The sequence below is a fragment of the Strix uralensis genome, chromosome 19 (genome assembly GCF_047716275.1).
Source record: "Strix uralensis isolate ZFMK-TIS-50842 chromosome 19, bStrUra1, whole genome shotgun sequence".
NCBI classification, from domain to species: domain Eukaryota; kingdom Metazoa; phylum Chordata; class Aves; order Strigiformes; family Strigidae; genus Strix; species Strix uralensis.
In genome coordinates this window covers 4771958-4791796 of record NC_133990.1, presented here as the reverse complement: position 1 = coordinate 4791796, position 19839 = coordinate 4771958, and the positions used below count along the sequence as shown (strand labels likewise).

The window sequence follows — 19839 nt, the reverse complement described above, 5'->3', positions numbered from 1 at the left end:
AAACTGGGCTTAGGACCTGTTCCTTCAAACCAAATATGCATTAATTTGCATACAATTTGTCACAGTAACCAGATGTTTTAGAACATCCTCTACAAATGTCCCAACATTTTCATTTGTAAGAACTAACACAGCTGTTCAAAGCTCAGTATTTGCTCCAAATGGTAAATACAGTCACGAACAACACTGGCAAACAATGAGTCCATTTTGAGGGAAGTAAAACTTAAATTGTATCATCTATTTGGCACACAGGTAATGTTGACATCTCTATGCTGTAGATGGGCTTTAATTTCTGTTAAGTGCTTTAACGTACATATGCATTCACTGGATAGTTTTGGAATTTGCCACTCCAATTGTTACAGGTCTTTGGCATCTCATGTTGGAACCCTGGTACTGGCCTGGGAGAAAAGTTTTAATTTTCAAAATAGGTTGCTGCCTTTTTTGATTTAAGCTTTTACTTAAAATTTCTATAACATTTTAAAAAGTAATTTTCACTCTTTATGGGGGGAGGGGAATTACAGGACATTCTGTGCTTTTACAAAATTTTAAATGCAGCATAGTTCAACAATAATGAAATTATATCAAAATTGCATCCTGACCCCTGAAACTACAGGGTTTGTGAGCTGGAGAAAGAACACCATTGTATAGTTCTCATCTGCATATACTGAGAGGATTTTTTATGCAGCCTTAAGAAATATGCATCATTGTGGGCCAGATATATAATTAAAAGATTCTTTTACACAGAGAAAGTGCCCTTTGAAGCAAGGCGGTGTAGCAGACTGCCAAATCCCAAAGGGAATGACATCTTCTGTTTTTCCAGATTTACTTCAAATGCTCAAGCTACAATTCTTTCAGCAACCATGCTGTCACCAAAATGTTTCCGAGATACCCCACACAGCTCATTTCAGAAAATTTCTTTAAAAAGCAAAACAAAGAACTACTCGTGCTAAATATACTACAGAGCAATTTTAACTGTGGAAAAATAGCCACTGACCACTGAATTACAGTGGAGCCTTTCTCCTACCAATTCCCTGAGATGACTTAAAGACAAACCAACATTTGAACTCAGATTATCTTGCAGTATACCAGAACCTTCTAACTTTCTAACTTCTATGTCCATGTGCATATGTATTTTTTATGTGAAAGAGGCAAGAAAGGAGAGATAACAAGAACACACACAGGTTACTGCAAGAACACGTATTTGAATAATCCTTTTCCTTTATCTAAGGTTTTAAAAATCTACTTATTTCATATGGATTTAATGGGAACAATTCTTAACATTTTCTCTTAATGTTTTAAATCAGTCCCTGGATATTCAGCAAAGAACACTAGAGGCTTTAATAGAGTGGTTTGAAACACAAGTCATTATAAGACACATCAATTCTGATTTCTATATCACATTTTAAATATGAAATGTAATTCACCACACTGTATAATCCCAAGTGCAAGTGCCCTATACTTCAAGCCTCCCTTGTACATCTATCTGGCTCGAAAGAGAATTAGGTCATCTTCTTTTAAAGCCAAAGCCCTTGAGAATATTTTAACCAGAACAAGCCCTTACCTTTAAAGAAAAATGCAGGGTCATAGAAAGTTAACATTTCAAAAATCGTATTTTGAAAAAAGTACAGAAGGTTTCCCTTAAATATACTGTCAGATGGTAATAAGGGAAGGGAGCTAGAAGTAACTGAACTGTTTACACTTTTCAAAAGCAAGCGCAACCAGAGCTTTTTTAAAAAAAAAGATATCAAAATGTTGAGTAAGAATTTTCCTCTGACCTCGGTTAGCAGTCAGAATATCTGTTTCTCCACAACTTTCCTCCCTTTTTATACTTATATGAATAACTTTGGTTTTGGTGGAGCCTCCTATAATTAACTGTGTTTGACTAAAAGCTGAATTTCATGTACATGTCTGCTATTAAAAAAATCTGTTAAGAGTTACATTGTCTATCTGATAATTATTGTCACAAACCAATAAGCATATGTTTTCAAAGTTTTAAAATAGCCATTGCTATATAATTAGTTGCCATTTTAGAAACATGAGAATTCTTAAAATTGGTTTAAATATATGAGACTGCACAGACACCAAATTCTCAGCTACACAAAACCCAAAGGCACATGGACATCTCTTGATCACAAGTGCAGAACCCATAGCACCAGGCAAAAACCATCATTTGGGCATATTGGGTAAGACTGAAAAATGAAAACCAGGGGAGAGAAAGCTCGGAATTATTACCTCCTTCCTTCTGTGAACCCAGCAGGAGCTGTCCTCTTTCCACAAAAACTCTGTTTCCCAACACTTACCACTTTTCTACCAGCTTTCTTAATTAGACATGGCAATCTTAATTAGAAACACTCTTAAAACACTGTTGGCTTGCTGACTCATTACCACCTCCTGTTACAGGACCACTGCAATTTAAAGATTTAACTGACAGTCCAGAATATTCTGGTACTGGCCTGATATTTCTCTGCAGTGCCATATTGAACTGCGTCATGACCCCAGTAGCTGTTTTCATATATGTTACATCTTTGGCTACATCAAATAACATAAAAGTTACAAGCCAAATATTTTGAAACCAAGAATTCTGAAACTAGCAAGAAAAGCTGTATTTTAAGGACAGAAGGATACACTAACATTATAATAAAGTCTGGAAGACTTTGGTAGCATAACAGACTACCAAAACCAGTGATAAAGATTGTTCATGCACAGAAGAATGAAACAGAGATTGCAAAGCTCAGATGTTTCAGACAGACATTTAAATGATATTTCTTTGTAATGTAACTACTGGCATCTCTGGTACTTTTGTAGAAAGCTATCAAAATAAAACAAACCTGAACATACTGTTAACACATACAGACAAATAATAGTTAACACCTTGCGTGGGGTTACAAATGAAAACAGGCATTCACCTCATTTAAAAAGAGCAATCTCCTTGCATTTAGCCACAACATTTAGCTGAAAGGCTCTTCCTCTGTTAACAGCTTGGAAGGTGAGCAAACAAACCTAAGAGTTGATTGAGCCAACAGGCTGGAACTCTCAGGTTCCATCGGGCCAGGGAATGAGAAATAAAGTGTCCTTATTCCTTGTTTCCTGCACATTCAGGAAGTCAAGAAAATAATACCTTTAAAGATGAAAAATATAAAGCCCATCAGGTTTAAAAGTATGACTTGATTTTCTTTTAAAAATCTTACATCTGAAATTCTCACAGAAACAACTATCTGCAATATCCATCGTAATAGACTAAACACTTCAGTCAACAATTTTAGCAGGTAAATGCATTCTCCAACCAAACAGGAAAGCCACTCTGTTTTCTTACCGTTGTCTCTGTTAATCCACCAACAGACACTGAGAGACCCAAAAGCACATAGTATTGGTATGTTGGCAAACCCAAGAGCTGGGTGATGCGAGGGAAAGCCTCCGATGCGGCATTCCAGTTTAGAGTCTCCTTCTCTGACCTGGGGAAAAGGGAAGGGAAAAAAAATAATCTTGTACATGTGCACTGCCTTTCTTCATACATTCCTATGATAGCTCCTCATCCACAAGCACCACGTCAGGGAAGAAAGTCTCTGAATTACCTAAAAATCAAAGTAATCATTGGCCTTTAAGGCATATGGGAAAAATACAAATCAAAACTTTAGCCACTGCCAGTAAAGTGAAGCAGTCTTCAAGTCCTTGTTCTGATTCAGATAAGGGATTTGAACCACAGTTTCCTTCTCACATGCACTTTTCTCTACACCAAAAAAATAAGTTCTCTTTTTTACGTTCCACTCCCGAGTTCTCTCCCACCAACTGGTACCAAGACAGACCCAGAAAAGGCTGACATCCATACACCCCACCACAGATCAATCAGCAGCCCAGCAGACAGCACTTTTGGAGTTACAGGAGGTTGAGATTCTGCTGAACAAACAGAATGGGGACACAAAGTTTGGTATTCCTCATCCCAATCAGGTATTACAATCACCATTCAGGAATGAGTTGCTCTCACTCTTGCTTTAACTAGAAATTCCATTTTGGAAAACTACTGCAACTAGAGCTGGTTAAAATAATACTATTCATTAAAAAATTATCATTATGATCAATCAATGTTTTCCAGTCAGGGAAAAAAAAAACATTCAGGAAGGGGGACTGCCAATAAATTCCAGCTCTCACATTATGAAGAGAAAATAAGATTATAAACCAGACATTTCATAAACAGCAGGATTACCAAAACACAGCTCCCAGCACTGTTTTACCAGTGGTCTTCTCTCTACTACTGACATGATCTCTACCATCCACCATGAAATTGGCCGATGGGTTCAGAAACTACTGGGGTTGATCTAGAGAAAGACTTATGCAGCATGACCCATCTAAGACCTATCTCCTTAGGAAACTGTGGTTTTAACAGGAACTTGTACTATACGTTCTTAGTTTGAATATTTTATATGTTTATGCATATTCATTGGACATGCCAATGAAATTCTGACAAACAGCAGCAAATATTCCTCCATACACACATGAGGCATTTGGGCACAAAAATTACATCAGGTTGCTTGTTGGGCGTAACTGTGTGCATGTATCTTTTACTTTCACTGGTTTAGGATACCTTTTTCAATATATTACCTTGGAAATATCCTCTCTAGCTCTTCCCGATGAGGTATGTGTGGGACTGGAGGATGGTCAAAATGTAAAAGAGTAAGGAACACAGATCCTGCATGAGCTCGGAATTTATCTATTTTTTCAGCCGACTGTTGAGCCAGCCAGCACATGATCTGTTTGCAGCTACAAAGAAAAAGACAATTAATCACATAACTTAATCAGTAGAATGTGTATTTAAATTTAAATTGTTTCAATGATATAAAAAATATGCTGCTATGAAAGCATTCTGGTTTAACTCTTCGTAATGAACAACAAGTGATTTAAGACATCAACACAGTGACAGATTCTTTAAAGCTTTACCTTCCATAGATCAATCAAAAAACATCACGATGTTAATATGGCACAGTATTTGATATTCACATACCACCTTTCATCCAAAAAGATAAGAAGGCGCTTTATGGTTGGGATGAACTGCTATGCTTCAGATGGAAATAGAGTAGGAGCCTTGAGAAAAGCAGAAGTAGCAATTTTCAAGTAAAAATTGCACATGTAGCAGACAACAAGGTCTATCCCAAATCTCACACATCCCAAATTAATCACTTCTTCAACTCGGGCTAGGTTTTAACAATGTCCTATTCTGCCCGCATTCAACTCTCAGCTACAATATTGTGTTCCACAAAGCCCTTTACACCTTCAGAAAGGACAACTAATGAGAGCAAAGCCAGCCAGAATTCCTTCAGTTGCAGGAAGACCCAGAATATTTAAGAAAATGTGACCCAGCTGGCAGGAATGCTTTTCTATGTTTCATGTGAATAACCTATGTCTGCAGCAGACCAATAGGACAAAGCCCCTGGACAATGGGCACTGGTTGAGTAGTGTATTCCTACAGAATTCAGTATTTTCCTTCAAAGTGTCCTTCACGTTTGGGTTTTTTATTTTAAATTAAAAAAGAAATCAGGTATATATTCAGCTAACATTGGGCACACTCTGTCTATAAACAACCACCATCATTAGGAAAGTTTTGCTGCAGCTCAAGCTATGCTTAAAAACTGGTACTTTTTTTTTTTTTTTTTTTTTTACTATTAGGAATATTGTACCATGAAATTAAAAATCAGAAGCTCGGTGTAAATTATCTTTTTTTGTATTTCCTTACTAAGAATTCTGCAAGGAAGACAGAAATGAATACAAACTCATTTCCACATCTTAGCACGTTCCAAATTAATGATGCAATGCTCTGGATAATCAGGCAAGTTTGCTTTTTATTTAAGTGAACAATACTGGCAAGCTCCATAGAGGCAGCAAGTATAGACCAAATCTCACAGGTGCACTGTATTTCAAAGGTGGGACTGCCACCCAGTTTCTCTCAATAAGGTCAGTCTCTCTGAAAAACAGATAAAATATTCTCAGCATCTCTATGGGTGCAAGCTTGATGCACTTCTATCAAAAGTTCTGTCACACTCAATAAAGAAGTAAACAACATACAAGCAATGCTTTCTTGTATGGACTGGAATGTAGTTACGCGAGATAAGACACAAAACCAGTACAAACAGCATACATGTTGGCATTAATTAACTCCGCTTCGTTCTGAACCAGCAGAAGCGTCACTTCCATTAAACTTGTCATAGCAGCTTCACGCACCCTGTTGAAACAGAGATACACTAGGGTAGTTACATCAGTATTTATTTAAATAAATACATCAGCAGTTTAGTTAGACACTGGCTAAAATTCAAACTAATGAAAGAAAGCGCTGACCACTTAGAGCAGCTACCACATTTTTGGGAGGACGAGGAGTGTGTGCAGCTGTACCCCCAAGCCCCATTCTGTGAAGCGAAGCCCACACTGCACTGAGGTACAACAGACATCCTAGCTCCAGGCAAGCCACCTGCCTCACCATCTTATTTTTTATTCCAGCCAGATGTTGTCAGGTTTATTTTTAAGTTTAAAATTGATAATGATTAGTAAGGTTTAAATAAATCTACTTGCACACTAAATATAAGTGCTTTGTCTGCTTCATCTTCTAAAAAGGCCAGCCCACATTTTGACATTAAGATATTTAAGCACTGTTTAAAAAGTGTCACATTCTCATAAATTGTGAAGCTTAGTATTTCCATTAAAAAAAATTGTGACTCAGAATGGCTTAAATCTCTATGCTATAATTAGTTTTATGAAACAGATTAGCTAAAGTAACACTAGGTTGTCTTGAAGTGCATCTTCTCTATATGGTGAAGATTTTCTGTCTTCAAAATGTCTAAATATCAATATTTAAAAAAAACCCCAGTGTAATTTCAATCAAAAAAAATCAATACACTTGTTTTAAATCACATGCCTTATCAATACATGATTTGTTAAAATTAGTTTCTTTCTTAAGACACGAGTAATACCATGGCAGATCCTCAGTTGGTTACATGATCCTGCAGAAGAGCAGGACCAACACATTCATCACATCAGTCACTCATGGTAATGTCATCCTTGCTCAGTAATAATTAAAAAAGAAAAAAAGAAAGAAAAAATTGAAATATTTGAAAAGGTACACCTGCCTTCTGTGAAAAGAAATACTCCTGTTTCTAATTTCCAAAACAAGCTGAAAACAAGTTGCCTAAGCAATCTAAAACTGGGTGGGACATTTGTTGTAATGGTAAAAAAAGGTAAATTACATCATTTTTTCCTAAGTAGCTTAATACAAGTTTGGCAATCTTTCATCAAAGTATGTTTTCTTAGTTTTTCATATAGTATCTGACTATTAGATATTCATGTCTAACACCTGTAGACAGATTGGACAAGTCCCAGCAAACAATCTGTCAGAAGAAATGTAAAGTTTGCATATGGAAAGTAAAGGTGGTTAAACTTTCCCACGATTCAATTAAAGAAAGACAAAAATTACACACCAAAGACAAGGCCTCTCCAGAGAAATGGCAATTCTCCCCATATCTTTCCATCTTAGTCAATGGTTTAGAAGAAACAGAATGAGAAAGCATTCATATTTGAGAGACAACAAAAGTATTTAGCAGACAACAGTTTGCTATGAGAAAGGATTCCCCCTTCCCCCTTTAATTTACATGTTTCTTGACTTGATTTTGGCTGGCACTGCCAAAGAAGCTTAGAAAGAACCTGGTGCTCAAAGCACATTTGAATTTTAATGGGTGTTGGGAATTTAATTTCCTCAGGATTTCTTTGAAAATTTCCACTTTGTAGAGTTTTGTTTTTAAATTAAGACATAGACAGAAGGATAAACAATAGGTATGGGGAACTTAAGTGAGAGCTGTCAGATGTGGGAGTTAACTTGAATACCTAATTACACTTAGCTAGGTTCTTATCTACTTCAGTATCTCGCCTCATTTTGAAAGCAAAAAGCTTAGTATCTCTTCCCTTTCTCTAACTCCCTACCCTGTATGGTTGCTCTTACATTTTCTTTCAGCTACACCTCTCTCTTGTGTTACTAAATTCTCTGAGCAAGAGATCCATTCACCTCCCTCTTGCTTCTCCGATGGCTGAGGAAGAAGAGGGAAAGCCAAGTTCCTTCTTCCCTTGCACAAGCTGGGATGACCTGCTCTTGATCCTTACTAGTTTGATTTCTTGTTTCCTCTTCTAAGTTTGAGCTGTCAAACACGCCTCCTTTTCTCTGGTTTCTTGCCCTGTGTTACTATTTCCCTGTTGTATGACAATTTTAATAACCAGTACTGACAGCTGAGGAGCTCGGTATCATTATACAAAACAAGAAAAATACAAACACACAAGTATTAACTCAGGCTGGTTAGTCTGGATTATTTGCCCTGTGTACTTTTCCAACACATCTGTAAATACTGTAGTGAAGTACCCTAAAGAAACAAGGCCAGTCAATTTAAAAAGTGCCCAATACTAACATGGCACAAAACATCTTTCTTCTACTTTGTGCTGTATAACTTAGACTTCACCTTCTGTTCAAAGACAGAGCAGTTATTTATAACTATTGTAACTCAGGCTGGAACTAATGAGATCTCAATGACTGATAATGACTCCGTAGAGCACAAGCACTGAATTTTGACAGCAGTATAAACTACCCAATGATTGCTGGCAATGAAGAACTCTAGCATGATACATATTGCACAAGAAGCACAATCACAACTTTTCTTCCTACATAGGACAAGTTGGTTACAGGGTGTGTTATAGCAGCTCCCATTCCTCCTGGTAATTACAAATGTACTTTACAGCACCTGCCCCTGTGTTCAAGCTACCTAATAAGCAATCCTGAAGAGGAGAATGCCACTGTAATTATATTTTTTTCCTTTTTTTAAAGCAGACCTGGTGCTACCAAATAGAGTAACGACACTAAGGTCAAGAGTGAGTGGGACAGAGTTCTAAAACAGATAACCAGAAATGTGAGCCTGAACAAAAAGTTCCCCAACTCACACAATGCCTCCTTGGCATCATGCACGATCCCGGATTTGAACAGGGATCAGCACGCTATGCATGGCTGCTGAAGCTGAATACAGCCCGTGCTCCAGAACTGGACTGGTTTGCTTGCAGCAGGGAGGAGGGAGCAGGCAAGTGACTGAGACTGTTTTGGCCACAGAAAGAAGTATGACAAGCAAGGAGGAGTGCACACCCTCCCCTGCAAGGTACAGCTCATGTCTCGCCCATTGTAGCCTTCCCAAGCCAGCAATTACCATCACAGGTCACAACCATCACCTGTGAGCTCTGCCAGCTTTGCTATAGCCACAACACAGCGAGTTCAGAGCCTTTCATTTCAGTAGGCCTCTAACCCTCCTCACCTGCTGAGCCGCAGCTGCCACTTACAATATAGTAGATGCCACTCAATTAAACTAAATTGTGTTTCATGTTCATATACTACTATTGAAAACACCCTTCAAAGAAGAGGATAGTGACTGAAAAAATGTCTAAGCCAGTTATTTCATACAAACACTCTGCAAGGATGTGACTGAAACTGAACACCAAAGCCCTTCAGTGTGACTCAGCACTATTAGGCAAGAGTTTTTTCAATAAACTGGGAAAATAAGGAAATCTTTTCAACCAGCAAAATTATTTCATACCAGTAGTTTTCAGGCACTCCCTCCTTCCTGACTAGAATATAATAAAAGCATAGCCAGATACTAGATCTGAACAATCAACAGGTCGTTAATTTACAATCTTGAACACACATCTCTGTACCCTGAGATGCTTCATATAGTTGCCAGACAGGTCAAATATATATTATTACCACACATCATTACCATACCATGTCACACAAACAGTATTACCATACTGTCAAAGAGGGCTGATACTTTATGTATAGAATCGTGTCTAAAAGCAACATAGATCTGCATATTGGCAAACTAAAATTATGGATTAAGACAATAAAATTAAAAAAATCTTTGTCAAAACCAGCATTTTACTCAAAATCAATTTCCAACAATAGACAACTAAAATTAATTTATTGCATTCATTTACTTAGTTTATGGGTTCTCTATACAAGGATTGGGTGTTACTGCTTTGAGCCTTCTACACAGCAGCAAAATTGGAATATATTTTAGATCTGTAGATACTGGATTCATTCCTGAATTCTGATCATTTAATATTTTTATTAACAAGTACTATTACAGGCCAGGCATATTTGTGTTTATAAATATATGAAGAAGTATACTCTGGCAAGAGAGCCTGGATGCTTCCTTAGTACTCATTTGATCTCTAAGATCAGTATTTCACATGCTTTTCTCACCCTGTAAGTACCTTGTGGAATTCTACAGGATAAAGTGAAACCATGAAGTCTTCCCTGCTGCTGCTGTCTACCACATTCAAAGATTTCAGAACTTCCAATCAGTAAGTGGTGTTACATCCCCAATTACAGCTTCTTTGGAAATTAAACACAAACCCCGAGAAGGACATGAGTCTTTACAGTGCTTTTGTTTATTGATTTAGAAATTGCCTTTTCAGATCACTGTTACTGAAGGAATATAGAACATTCAGATTAATGCAATATTATATACTGACTCTTCTTTATCTATTAAGGGAACTGTGAAGACTGAAGAATGTCACAATAGTATGATTGCTACAGACTTTACCTTAGACCTATTCTATAGACTTCACATTAGTAGATGCCTTCCTACAGACTTATGATTTCATTATTCTTGCAGTCTCATAGCTGAAATCATTGAAACCCTAAACTTACAAAAGAGTCAGTAATACCACAGCACAATTTATAGTTTTTATCCATCTCAGTCACTAGCCTTGAAAATTTGTCACTAACATGTTATGCAACTGCTCCCTCTCCTGGCAAAAAGTCCCCACAACACGAACATACAATAGGCGAGTTCACTAAGGAGTAAACGTGTTATTTCAAAAGAAACAGAAGTAATGGTTTAAATCTCTGTACTTTTTACAACTAAATACATTCCTGATACTAAAAGACAATAATGTCATCCACAAAACCAGAATAAAGCTGAACTTTGGAGGCAAGGGACAAACAAATTCTCGTCAGCCTTTCCTTTCACTTTCTACTTGTCTTCCCCCAGTGTATTTCTACCTATCCTCAGTTGACCAAAAGCTTGGAGCTATCAATTTCTAACATGTTTTGAGAAGACATCAGTTTTTAAACAGATATCAAACATGACAGCTAAGTTTCAGTCTCAGTTTGTAAGGCATCTTACCATCCTCCAACATCTCCTCGGCTGTCTGTGGTGTAGTCAGTCACAGCAGTAAATAGTGTGGCATAAATCTGAGTAATGTTATCTTTGCAGACATATTCTTCCTCAGATCCCTCTCCCTTTACTCCCACTGTCTGGCAAACCCTTAAAAAAGAGAAAAAGGAGAGAAAAAACCACAACACTAGCAAGGAGAAACATTAAGATCATAGCTTTGCTCTGTTGCTTAACCGAATTCCCTGGACATACAATATTCTAAACACCTATAACATCTGCTATAAACAGTATGAAGAATATTTTTGAACCTGCTGTGTTTTACTTGACCTGAGGATTTCTGATCGATGTTCGGGTTTAAAGGAACACTGGCAACAGATAAGCAGATTGGTTTTATGCCTATAATACTACAGAAAGGAACATGCTTGAAGTTTCTGAACTATCCTTGAAGTAAGCAAGAAAAGCAAAGAACTAATACAATGTGCATTGAATTTGGTATTAACAAACTTCTTTACACTGAAGACAATTTTCTTTTGCACTGTAACAGTTTAAGAACATGTATACTATGATACTATTAACACTAACTGCACTGTGGCGTGTCAACATAGAAAATATTCCTTTAGAGAAAAAGTACAATTTCTTTAAACCCATTCAATCTTAAGAAAGTGGGAAAAAAAAAAATACTCTTCCTCCTCACTAAAGCTCACTAAATTGCAGCCCATGAGAAAGGTGAACTTTAAAATATACTTTAGCTAATCAGTTAATTGATTAAAAAAACCCCACAACACCAGAGTTGTACTCCATCCTCAGATGTGTGATAATCCTCTGAATCAAAGATACATTGAATAATAGAGATGTGTAGAGTCCCACACTAAAAATGTGTACGTCATACTGTAACTGATTTCAAGAATCATGCTACAAGCTCACAACAGAAAGCAGAATGAACAGGAGAAAGCTTTTAGACAAAAAAAAAATTTATAAACATACTTTGCAATTGCTATTAGGGCATCTCTTCTGGATTCTGCAAAGCTCACGTCTGCAGGGGAAATTAAGGTAACTTTTTTCAAACCTTCCAAAACCTGCAAAAAATATAAAAATTGATATATTTAAATCCAATGCATTATTTATTATGTTAAATTTAGATAGTGTATTAAAAATTAACTCAATCATCTCTGAGAGAACCAAGCAGGCAACAGTGTTTGGTTTCTCACCAGGACTTGTAAGTATACCTCACTTTTCCCTTTGGAGAAATGTTCCATAGCAAAGGGATAATTCAACCTCTGGCTTTCCCATTAACACTACTAAAGCAGGACTAAAACTTTAATTATCAGAATCTATGGCAAGCTAAACTCATGATGATTTTCTGGAGTTACTGTACACTAGAATCCAAACCCCTTTCACAAAGACCTTTAATTATGATCATTATTATTTATTTGATTACCATCATAGGTTTCATTCAAAATACTGTATGCCCTCTTCTCATTACAATGATCCTATTTTCTCACCTGTTGAAGCCTGCCCTTTAGCAGAAATCTTGGAAGGGCCCCAAGAGCTCGTGAAAAGCCACAACGAATCATTTCCACTGTGTTTTGTAGTTCTGAAACATACTGGGTCACCAGCTTATCTAAAAAAAAAATACATTTGTAGAGTGAAAAGCAACTACCACATCATCATCATTACACATTTGGCTAACAAAAAAAAAAAAACAAAAAAAAAAAAAAACAAAACAGGAAAAGATCCCCCAAACACAGCAGCTAGAAAATGTTATATTTCATCAAACTAAAATACCAAATACCTGTTATTTCCTACAGAAAAAAGATAAAAATTTTAAGATGTTCACTGTTACATGAATGCTTATTTTCTAAATATAAAGTCAGATTTTTAGACAGACTAATCCCAGTCATTCAGAGAGAGAAAAGTTCTCAATTTTAAAAAGTTATAATGTTTTAAAAATCCAAAGGATAAGCACAAACTTCTATGCAAACACAGGGGAACAAGTGCTCTTGTATTTACAGGTCATCATTTTCCATAATTAGACAAGTACATTGTGTTAGGAAGGAGATTTCTCTAGATTTGTGAAGGTTAGTAATTTGACAGTTTTCCCACAGAAAAGTCTTAATTGGACGCAGGGTTTAAACACACACAGAGATCATACCTAAGCAATACCCCTCTTTTTATATAGAGACAAAAATAAAGTTGGGCTTTTTGCAGGAGAAAGCTCAACAAGAAGCGATCACTTTGAGGTAGGGATGCTGTGCTCAGATCCTGTACATTGTTACAGGATAAAACAGGACGATGGCTCTACAAACAGTAGTACAGACAAAAGGCACAAGAATAAACTGAACTGGGCATGGAAAAGGAGGCTCAACAATGAAGTAAAATGATAGGAAGAAGAAAATGAGGATGAACGAAAAAAAGAAAAGTCAGGAATCTATCTAGATATTTCTACTGTAGTCTTTATCATAGACTTAACAGACAATACTTCCTTTACCAGATTTGTCAGCTACCATATTAAAGTTTTCAGTAAAAAAACTCTTCTGTAAAACGGCGAGAAAAACAGGGTACTCCAGAAAAGCTTCTAAGAACAACCAAGACAGCTGCAATAAACACAACTCTTGTTCAAAAAGGAGAAGAGCAGTCTTATTAATTGCTTTATTGAATACGCACTTTTCAACCCTCAAAGAAAAAGAATCAAGAGATTCTAGGAAGTTTACATAATTGTGCCATTGCTTACTGTCATCTAAGATTTACATGATTGAGCAATATTTGCTAGAGGAAGAGAGAACAGTTACCGTAAGAAACTACACATTAATCATAACTCATGACTGACTTTTTTTTGTTTTGTTGGTTTTGTTTTGTTGTTTTTTGGGGTTTTTTTAATCCCTATGGAATCACAAGCCTCAACTAGTTCCTCATATCAGGGAACTAGTTCCCTGTCCAGAGGTTAGCAATACCTTCATATAAGCACATCTATTATTTTAAAATTTCCAAACCACTAGAGTGTAAGATAAGAGTCTTGAGGCCATAGGAAGATGCAATGCTTGCTTAGACAGCAAGATAATCTTAGCCAGTAAGACCAGGCCAATCTTCCCTTTGACTGATGTAAATTTAAGATTGACATTTTAGCCAAATGACATAAAATTAAGACATGACAACTAGCAAACGAGCTGCTCTTTACTTATAACTACTTCGCAATTGTGCTAGTGAGGATAATGCAAATGTTAATATTCTTCTAGGAGTCTTCAGCTTCATAAAACAACATGGCCTACAGAGTGTCTACAATATTAATTCAACACAACCCATCCAGAAAGAATATTAAAAGAGAAAGTCATCAAAACCAAACCAGAACACGTTGAGATAGAAAAAAAATAAAAGATGAAAACAGAGGCAAAAGAAGTGATTCAATAAAATTGCAGTCTTACAGGGACAGACTGAGAATGCCAAATCACTAAAGTATCTTTGATTTGTGTTTTCATTTTAATCTGCCAAGCCACAGTGAAACACTGGTTAAATTTTACCAAAAGTTTGGGGGTTTTTTTCTAATCCACTTGGATCATGTTTAGACCTGCTTTAACTGACTTCGATAAGGCACCTGCATTGTCACTGAATGTCTTCTGCACTGTAGCTTCCACACATATACACATACATCAGACATCGGGGGGAGGAATTTTAGTAGTGGATTTCAATCCCACAACATACAGAATTTAATGGTCATGAAATACATAGTTTTTACTGGCACAAAGCTGAAAATACACAATTTTTTTTCATTTAAAAGAGGCTTGCACGTATAATGGCACTTTTTTTACCATGTGTAGAAGAGGTTTTAGAGCAGTACAAGGCCAAATAAAAGCATAATCAATCAGAGCTGACTAGAAATTTTTTAGAACAGAAAAATTTCCAACTCACAATTCTGTTCTCTAAATCATACCAGAAAGTCTCATGAAAAAAACTGCCTGTATCTACAAATCTGACTCTAATTATGTCCCTAGACCATCATAGCTCCATTGCCTTGATTCCCTCAATCTCAAGCCAGATGAAAAGTTAACCTAGAATCCAGGAAAAAACAACTAAGCATCACAGGCAACTGAAAGAGTACAGCAGAACAGCTGCAGCCATCTATTGCAAGTTCTTCCAGCAGATCCTCTCTCTCTCTTGATTTTGACATCTGCCTGAGTTTTCTTTTACAGAAGCTTGAAACTTCATTATTACATAAAATGTGATCTATTAACCTTTCAACTAAGTTTTTCGCTTGCTTTCTTTGATTCAGCACTGTCTCTGCTGAAAGTCTTCTCATTTTACAAAACTACCCTTTCCTGAGGTTGTTTTTTTCTAATCTGCCTCAGCACCGTATCACATCTTCCCATGCTGCCCACACAAAATCAGGCAGGCAGCGCTAATCTGCATGAAGGAATGGGCTGGTTTTGGAAATTGTTTTTTTTGACAAAAATATAGAGATTTAGCAATACAAAAAAGACTGAAAAATCAAGATAGGCTGCTTTTATATATCAGCCATAACTTCTTTGGGGCATGGACTGCATGTTACTGTACATGACAGGGATCAGGTTCATCCTGGGAACTACTGTGATACAGATAAATAGTAAGGTATTTTATCTGATTTAGGAATGACTTAGTAATGGCAAAAAATAGGAAAATAAATCATTATTTTGTTAAGTATATGTAATTTCACTGTCATATTTAGAAAAACAAGAACTTAAATGTTGTTAGTCTTAAACTTCTATCTATACAATCCAGCAATCTCTTTCTGATGGACACAATATAATCTGATACTTGAAACAAAGAAAGAAAACCAGTATAAAAAAAAGGTGTTGATTCATACACCTCTAACAAAAGTTTAAGGCTACTCCTATACTACTGAGCCAAATCCAAACAGATGAGGTTTCATATGCACATTTACAAGAACTGCAGGGGTCCTTGCTATCCTTCTCTTCTTCTCCCTAACCAATTCTTCTTCTTTAAGTTAGCCACAATCTCTGGCATACAGTTTATCAAAATATGATGTGAAAATGTCTCACCTCATTAAAATTTAGGATTTGCCACAAACACATATTCTTTGCTTCTTTGTTTTACAGTATGGAATAGAAAAGTAATGTGTTTTTCCTAATATTCATTATTATGGTACCTTGTATTCACCTCCAGTCTAAAATAAGCAAAACCCCCGAGACATTTCCTAGACCTTCAGTTAGCTTTATCATTCTTTCCTGAAGCATTTTAAGGTCGTTTAAGACTAGTGATGTTCCTCCCCATTCTATCCAATACCTCCAAAGTGCAAGTCAGGTCCAGCCCAGTTTTTTCTGCCTCTAATGTAAATATGAGTCATTACCCTGTAGAGCTGGATCAGCGTCTCCCTTTTCATTGATGTAATATTCATTACACAGCGCAGCCAGCGCAGAGACTGCAGACTCCTGTAACAAAGGCAAAACTGTGAAATGGATATATTTAATAAGGTCATACTTTATGATAACTGTGCTTAGAATTAAAAGGATAAGAAAAGACAGCAAATTTTTTTTTAAATCACTCCCTTCAGCTACTGACATGTACTTTTTTTTCTTCCCAATATTGGTTAAGAACAGTTGAACAGGAAACCTATGTAATAAAAAAAACAGATTCTACTCTTACTCCTTCAAAAGTACCAGTAAACTAAATTAACGTTTAAGACATTAATAGTAATATATGAATTGCATTTTCAGTTCAGTTGAAGGACCTCCAGGATGACATAGTACTACAAAATACATAAGTCACATTATGTCATCTTCAATATACTGATGTCAGATTGATAATTTCTGTATTTCCCCAGAAAGCTGCAGAAAGGAAATGGAAAAAAAACAAACCATGGACTGAAGGTTATAAACAAAAAACCCCAAAATATCCAGTATCACAATCCTTGTGTCTCAATCTTAACTGGTTTAGAAAAGGATCAAAGACTGTGCGTTATGCCTGAACCTCCTGATCTTTAGAGTGGTTTTGGTCCCAGATACAGAACACAAAACTCATACAGCTGCTATTTCAAAAACCATGTAACAAGTTTTTTTCATAAAATTATAGTTGAATTATACTTTTCAGCTAATAATGCTGACCAAAATAATAATAACTTGGAGACAGTACTGAAGCTGTGCAGTGTTCACTCCATATTAATAGGAATGATACTTTATTAATACTCATGTTCTCCGGGTACAAGAAATTTTAAATGATAACGCAGGAATCCTGTACAGCCTATTCATTCTACCCTCAAGGACACCTCAGACTTGTTCTCTATGCAAAATCAAGGACTTGAAAGAAAACCAGTATTCATCTAAATAATATTCTGACTACCACAGGCATTATAGTAGCAAAATATACAGAATTATCTAATTGCTGTAGATCATAGAATCATAGAGTGGTTTGGGTTGGTAAGGACCTTTAAAGGTCATCTAGTCCAACCCCCCTGCAATGAGCAGGGACAGCTTCAACTAGATCAGGCTGCTCAGATCCTTCACGTTAGAAAGACAATGGTTTTCACCTTAAATGCATGACATTACATTGGAAGAGTATATTGTATGTCAGAGAAGAGATTACTGTTCAATGTCTTAAGCACTGCCCTTAAAATTATTTCTAAAATATATTCAGAAGACAAGAGAGAATTAACATTTACTAAACATACTTTGCTCAACAATAATTCATGTTAATCAAACAAGTCAAAATTCTCTGAAGTCTAGAATTAATTCTTCTAAGCTTGGGTTAGAAGTTCCAGTTATAAGAAATATAAACTCTTCAAATAAACGGCTAATGCCAAAAGAATATTCCAAGAATTCAGATTTCATCTTTTAATTTTCTTCAATGATTTGGATACATCCTAGTCTACTCTGTCTTCCAAGGAAGACTTTAAAAGATAGCTACCAGATACCTGCAATGGCTTTTTATCTTATTTTTAAAACCTAGCAAAACACAATATGTTATATTCAGATTGTGTCTGCGATGGCTATAAGCTCTAGTAAGGCAGACAAAAATTGTCCTTATAATTCAGTAGAGCCTTTAAGAGTGCAAGATCGAACTGTCATGGTATTACTTGGGAAAATTAAGGTAAATAACTGGAGGTGTTAAGATCATGTACATAAAATAGCATGAAACATATCCATCAATGGATTTAATACTCAGAATTAGAGTAGCTCATGAGCACAGTAAAAGGATTTGCAACAGAGTTTAATGGAAAATTTAAGCACATTATCCTGAATAACTCTGGTTGATCATGCCAGCGTTCTCACTGGTAACAAACACGCCCTCAATTCATCAGGCCTGAGGACATCATCCAGAGATTCTTCTTCATTCTCACAAAAGTTCTCTGAAACTACCAAAATCAAGATATCTTACACATGCTACAGGTACACCAAAACTGATGCAAAATATCCTATCAATGTAACCATATAGCCAACAGCAAGTAGCTTCAAGCAACCACCAGCAACTACTCACCACCAGCCCAGCGCCAATGCCTGCACCTGACAATGACTTTGTCCAAACGTACATACAAGAACAACCTTTGTGACAGCTGTTCAAGTATTAATCAAAAAGGTCCATTTGAATTTCGAGGAATTCAAATCTTTTCCAAAAAATAACCCTTCTTACCAATCTAAGAAACAAACATTCAAGAACTGATTAGATTCCATGGAAAATAATCCACCAACAAAAAGCAAAAATATTTCTGATTTTGTATTTAACATGACTACATGAAGAGGGAGGAACTATTGTACCTTTATATGCTGTCGTGCAGAGCTTGAAACAAGAGAAAGACTTCTTAGACTGTCATTTATCAACCACTGCCAGCCACCTGAAATAGTAAGCAACATAAATGCTACTAATTTTTCTTACTTTCTGAACTTCAACATTCTCCGTTTTATTTTTTTACAAAGACCAGTAATTATACATATTGACATATTTCCTCGGCTTTCCAAAATAAACATGGTTGTGACTGTCAATTAGCACAGCTATTCTGGTTTGGTTTACAATGTACACAGCACAAACACTGCATCTGGTGATGCTGAAAACTTGACAGGAAAAAAAAAATTAATAAAGAGCTACAAAACAAATCCTCAGGTAACATCAGCATCTGTTGCAGTATTTGTGTATCTTTTTGATAATTTTTTGTTAGGCCACCCGACCTCGCTGATTTTGCTTCTTTGAAAAACATCATTAGTTAATACTTTAACTTAATGAATAACTAATAAGATAATGAAAGGTTATTTAAAATATGACATACCAATTATTGGATCTTCTCTAAATGGCATTTTTGATAGTGACAACTTTTCGATTAAAGTGCAGACTGTAAGAAAATAAATTTGATAACTGGATAAATACAAAAAAAAAGGTAAATTGCCCCAATTATGAAGATGCAACCACATCAAGTTATGTTAGCATTAATTTTAAGCTGAAGAAAATTTGCAAACAGAAGTCCAAAATACGTGAAATTAGAAACTGAAAGGAAATTACACTTGTGATTCTTACACACAAAAAAAGTACTATGCAGTAACTGTTCTCTGACATGAGTTAATCCCATCATTCATGCAAATCCATTGTTTGGCAGTATGGTTTTCCCCCTCTGCCTTTTAAAGTGCATATGTACATATTAGCCACCTTTCTATACCAGCCTGTAAATGGCTGTGTAGTATCATTG

General features: G+C 36.1%; 2 protein-coding genes across 3 annotated transcripts in view; one reads left to right on the top strand and one right to left on the bottom strand.

Annotated features, from left to right (window-relative positions):
- TBCD (tubulin folding cofactor D) overlaps positions 1–19839 on the bottom strand; it is a 129277-nt gene that overhangs the window by 19512 nt on the left and 89926 nt on the right. Inside the window, exons 25-34 of one of the 2 annotated variants that reach the window (XM_074888790.1) lie at positions 19426–19488; positions 18920–18996; positions 16519–16600; positions 12683–12801; positions 12165–12256; positions 11190–11330; positions 6125–6208; positions 4594–4752; positions 3311–3449; positions 2982–3115 (exon numbers count right to left, since the gene is read on the bottom strand). In XM_074888790.1, the coding sequence (XP_074744891.1) occupies positions 3101–3115; positions 3311–3449; positions 4594–4752; positions 6125–6208; positions 11190–11330; positions 12165–12256; positions 12683–12801; positions 16519–16600; positions 18920–18996; positions 19426–19488 (971 nt within the window). In that variant the 3' untranslated portion in view covers positions 2982–3100. Of the gene's footprint in view, positions 1–2981; positions 3116–3310; positions 3450–4593; positions 4753–6124; positions 6209–11189; positions 11331–12164; positions 12257–12682; positions 12802–16518; positions 16601–18919; positions 18997–19425; positions 19489–19839 lie in introns of those variants that run through there. The other variant, XM_074888789.1, reaches the window with a different exon arrangement.
- Positions 1–19839, top strand: part of QTGAL (queuosine-tRNA galactosyltransferase) — a 187192-nt gene that overhangs the window by 146171 nt on the left and 21182 nt on the right. The window lies entirely within an intron of this gene.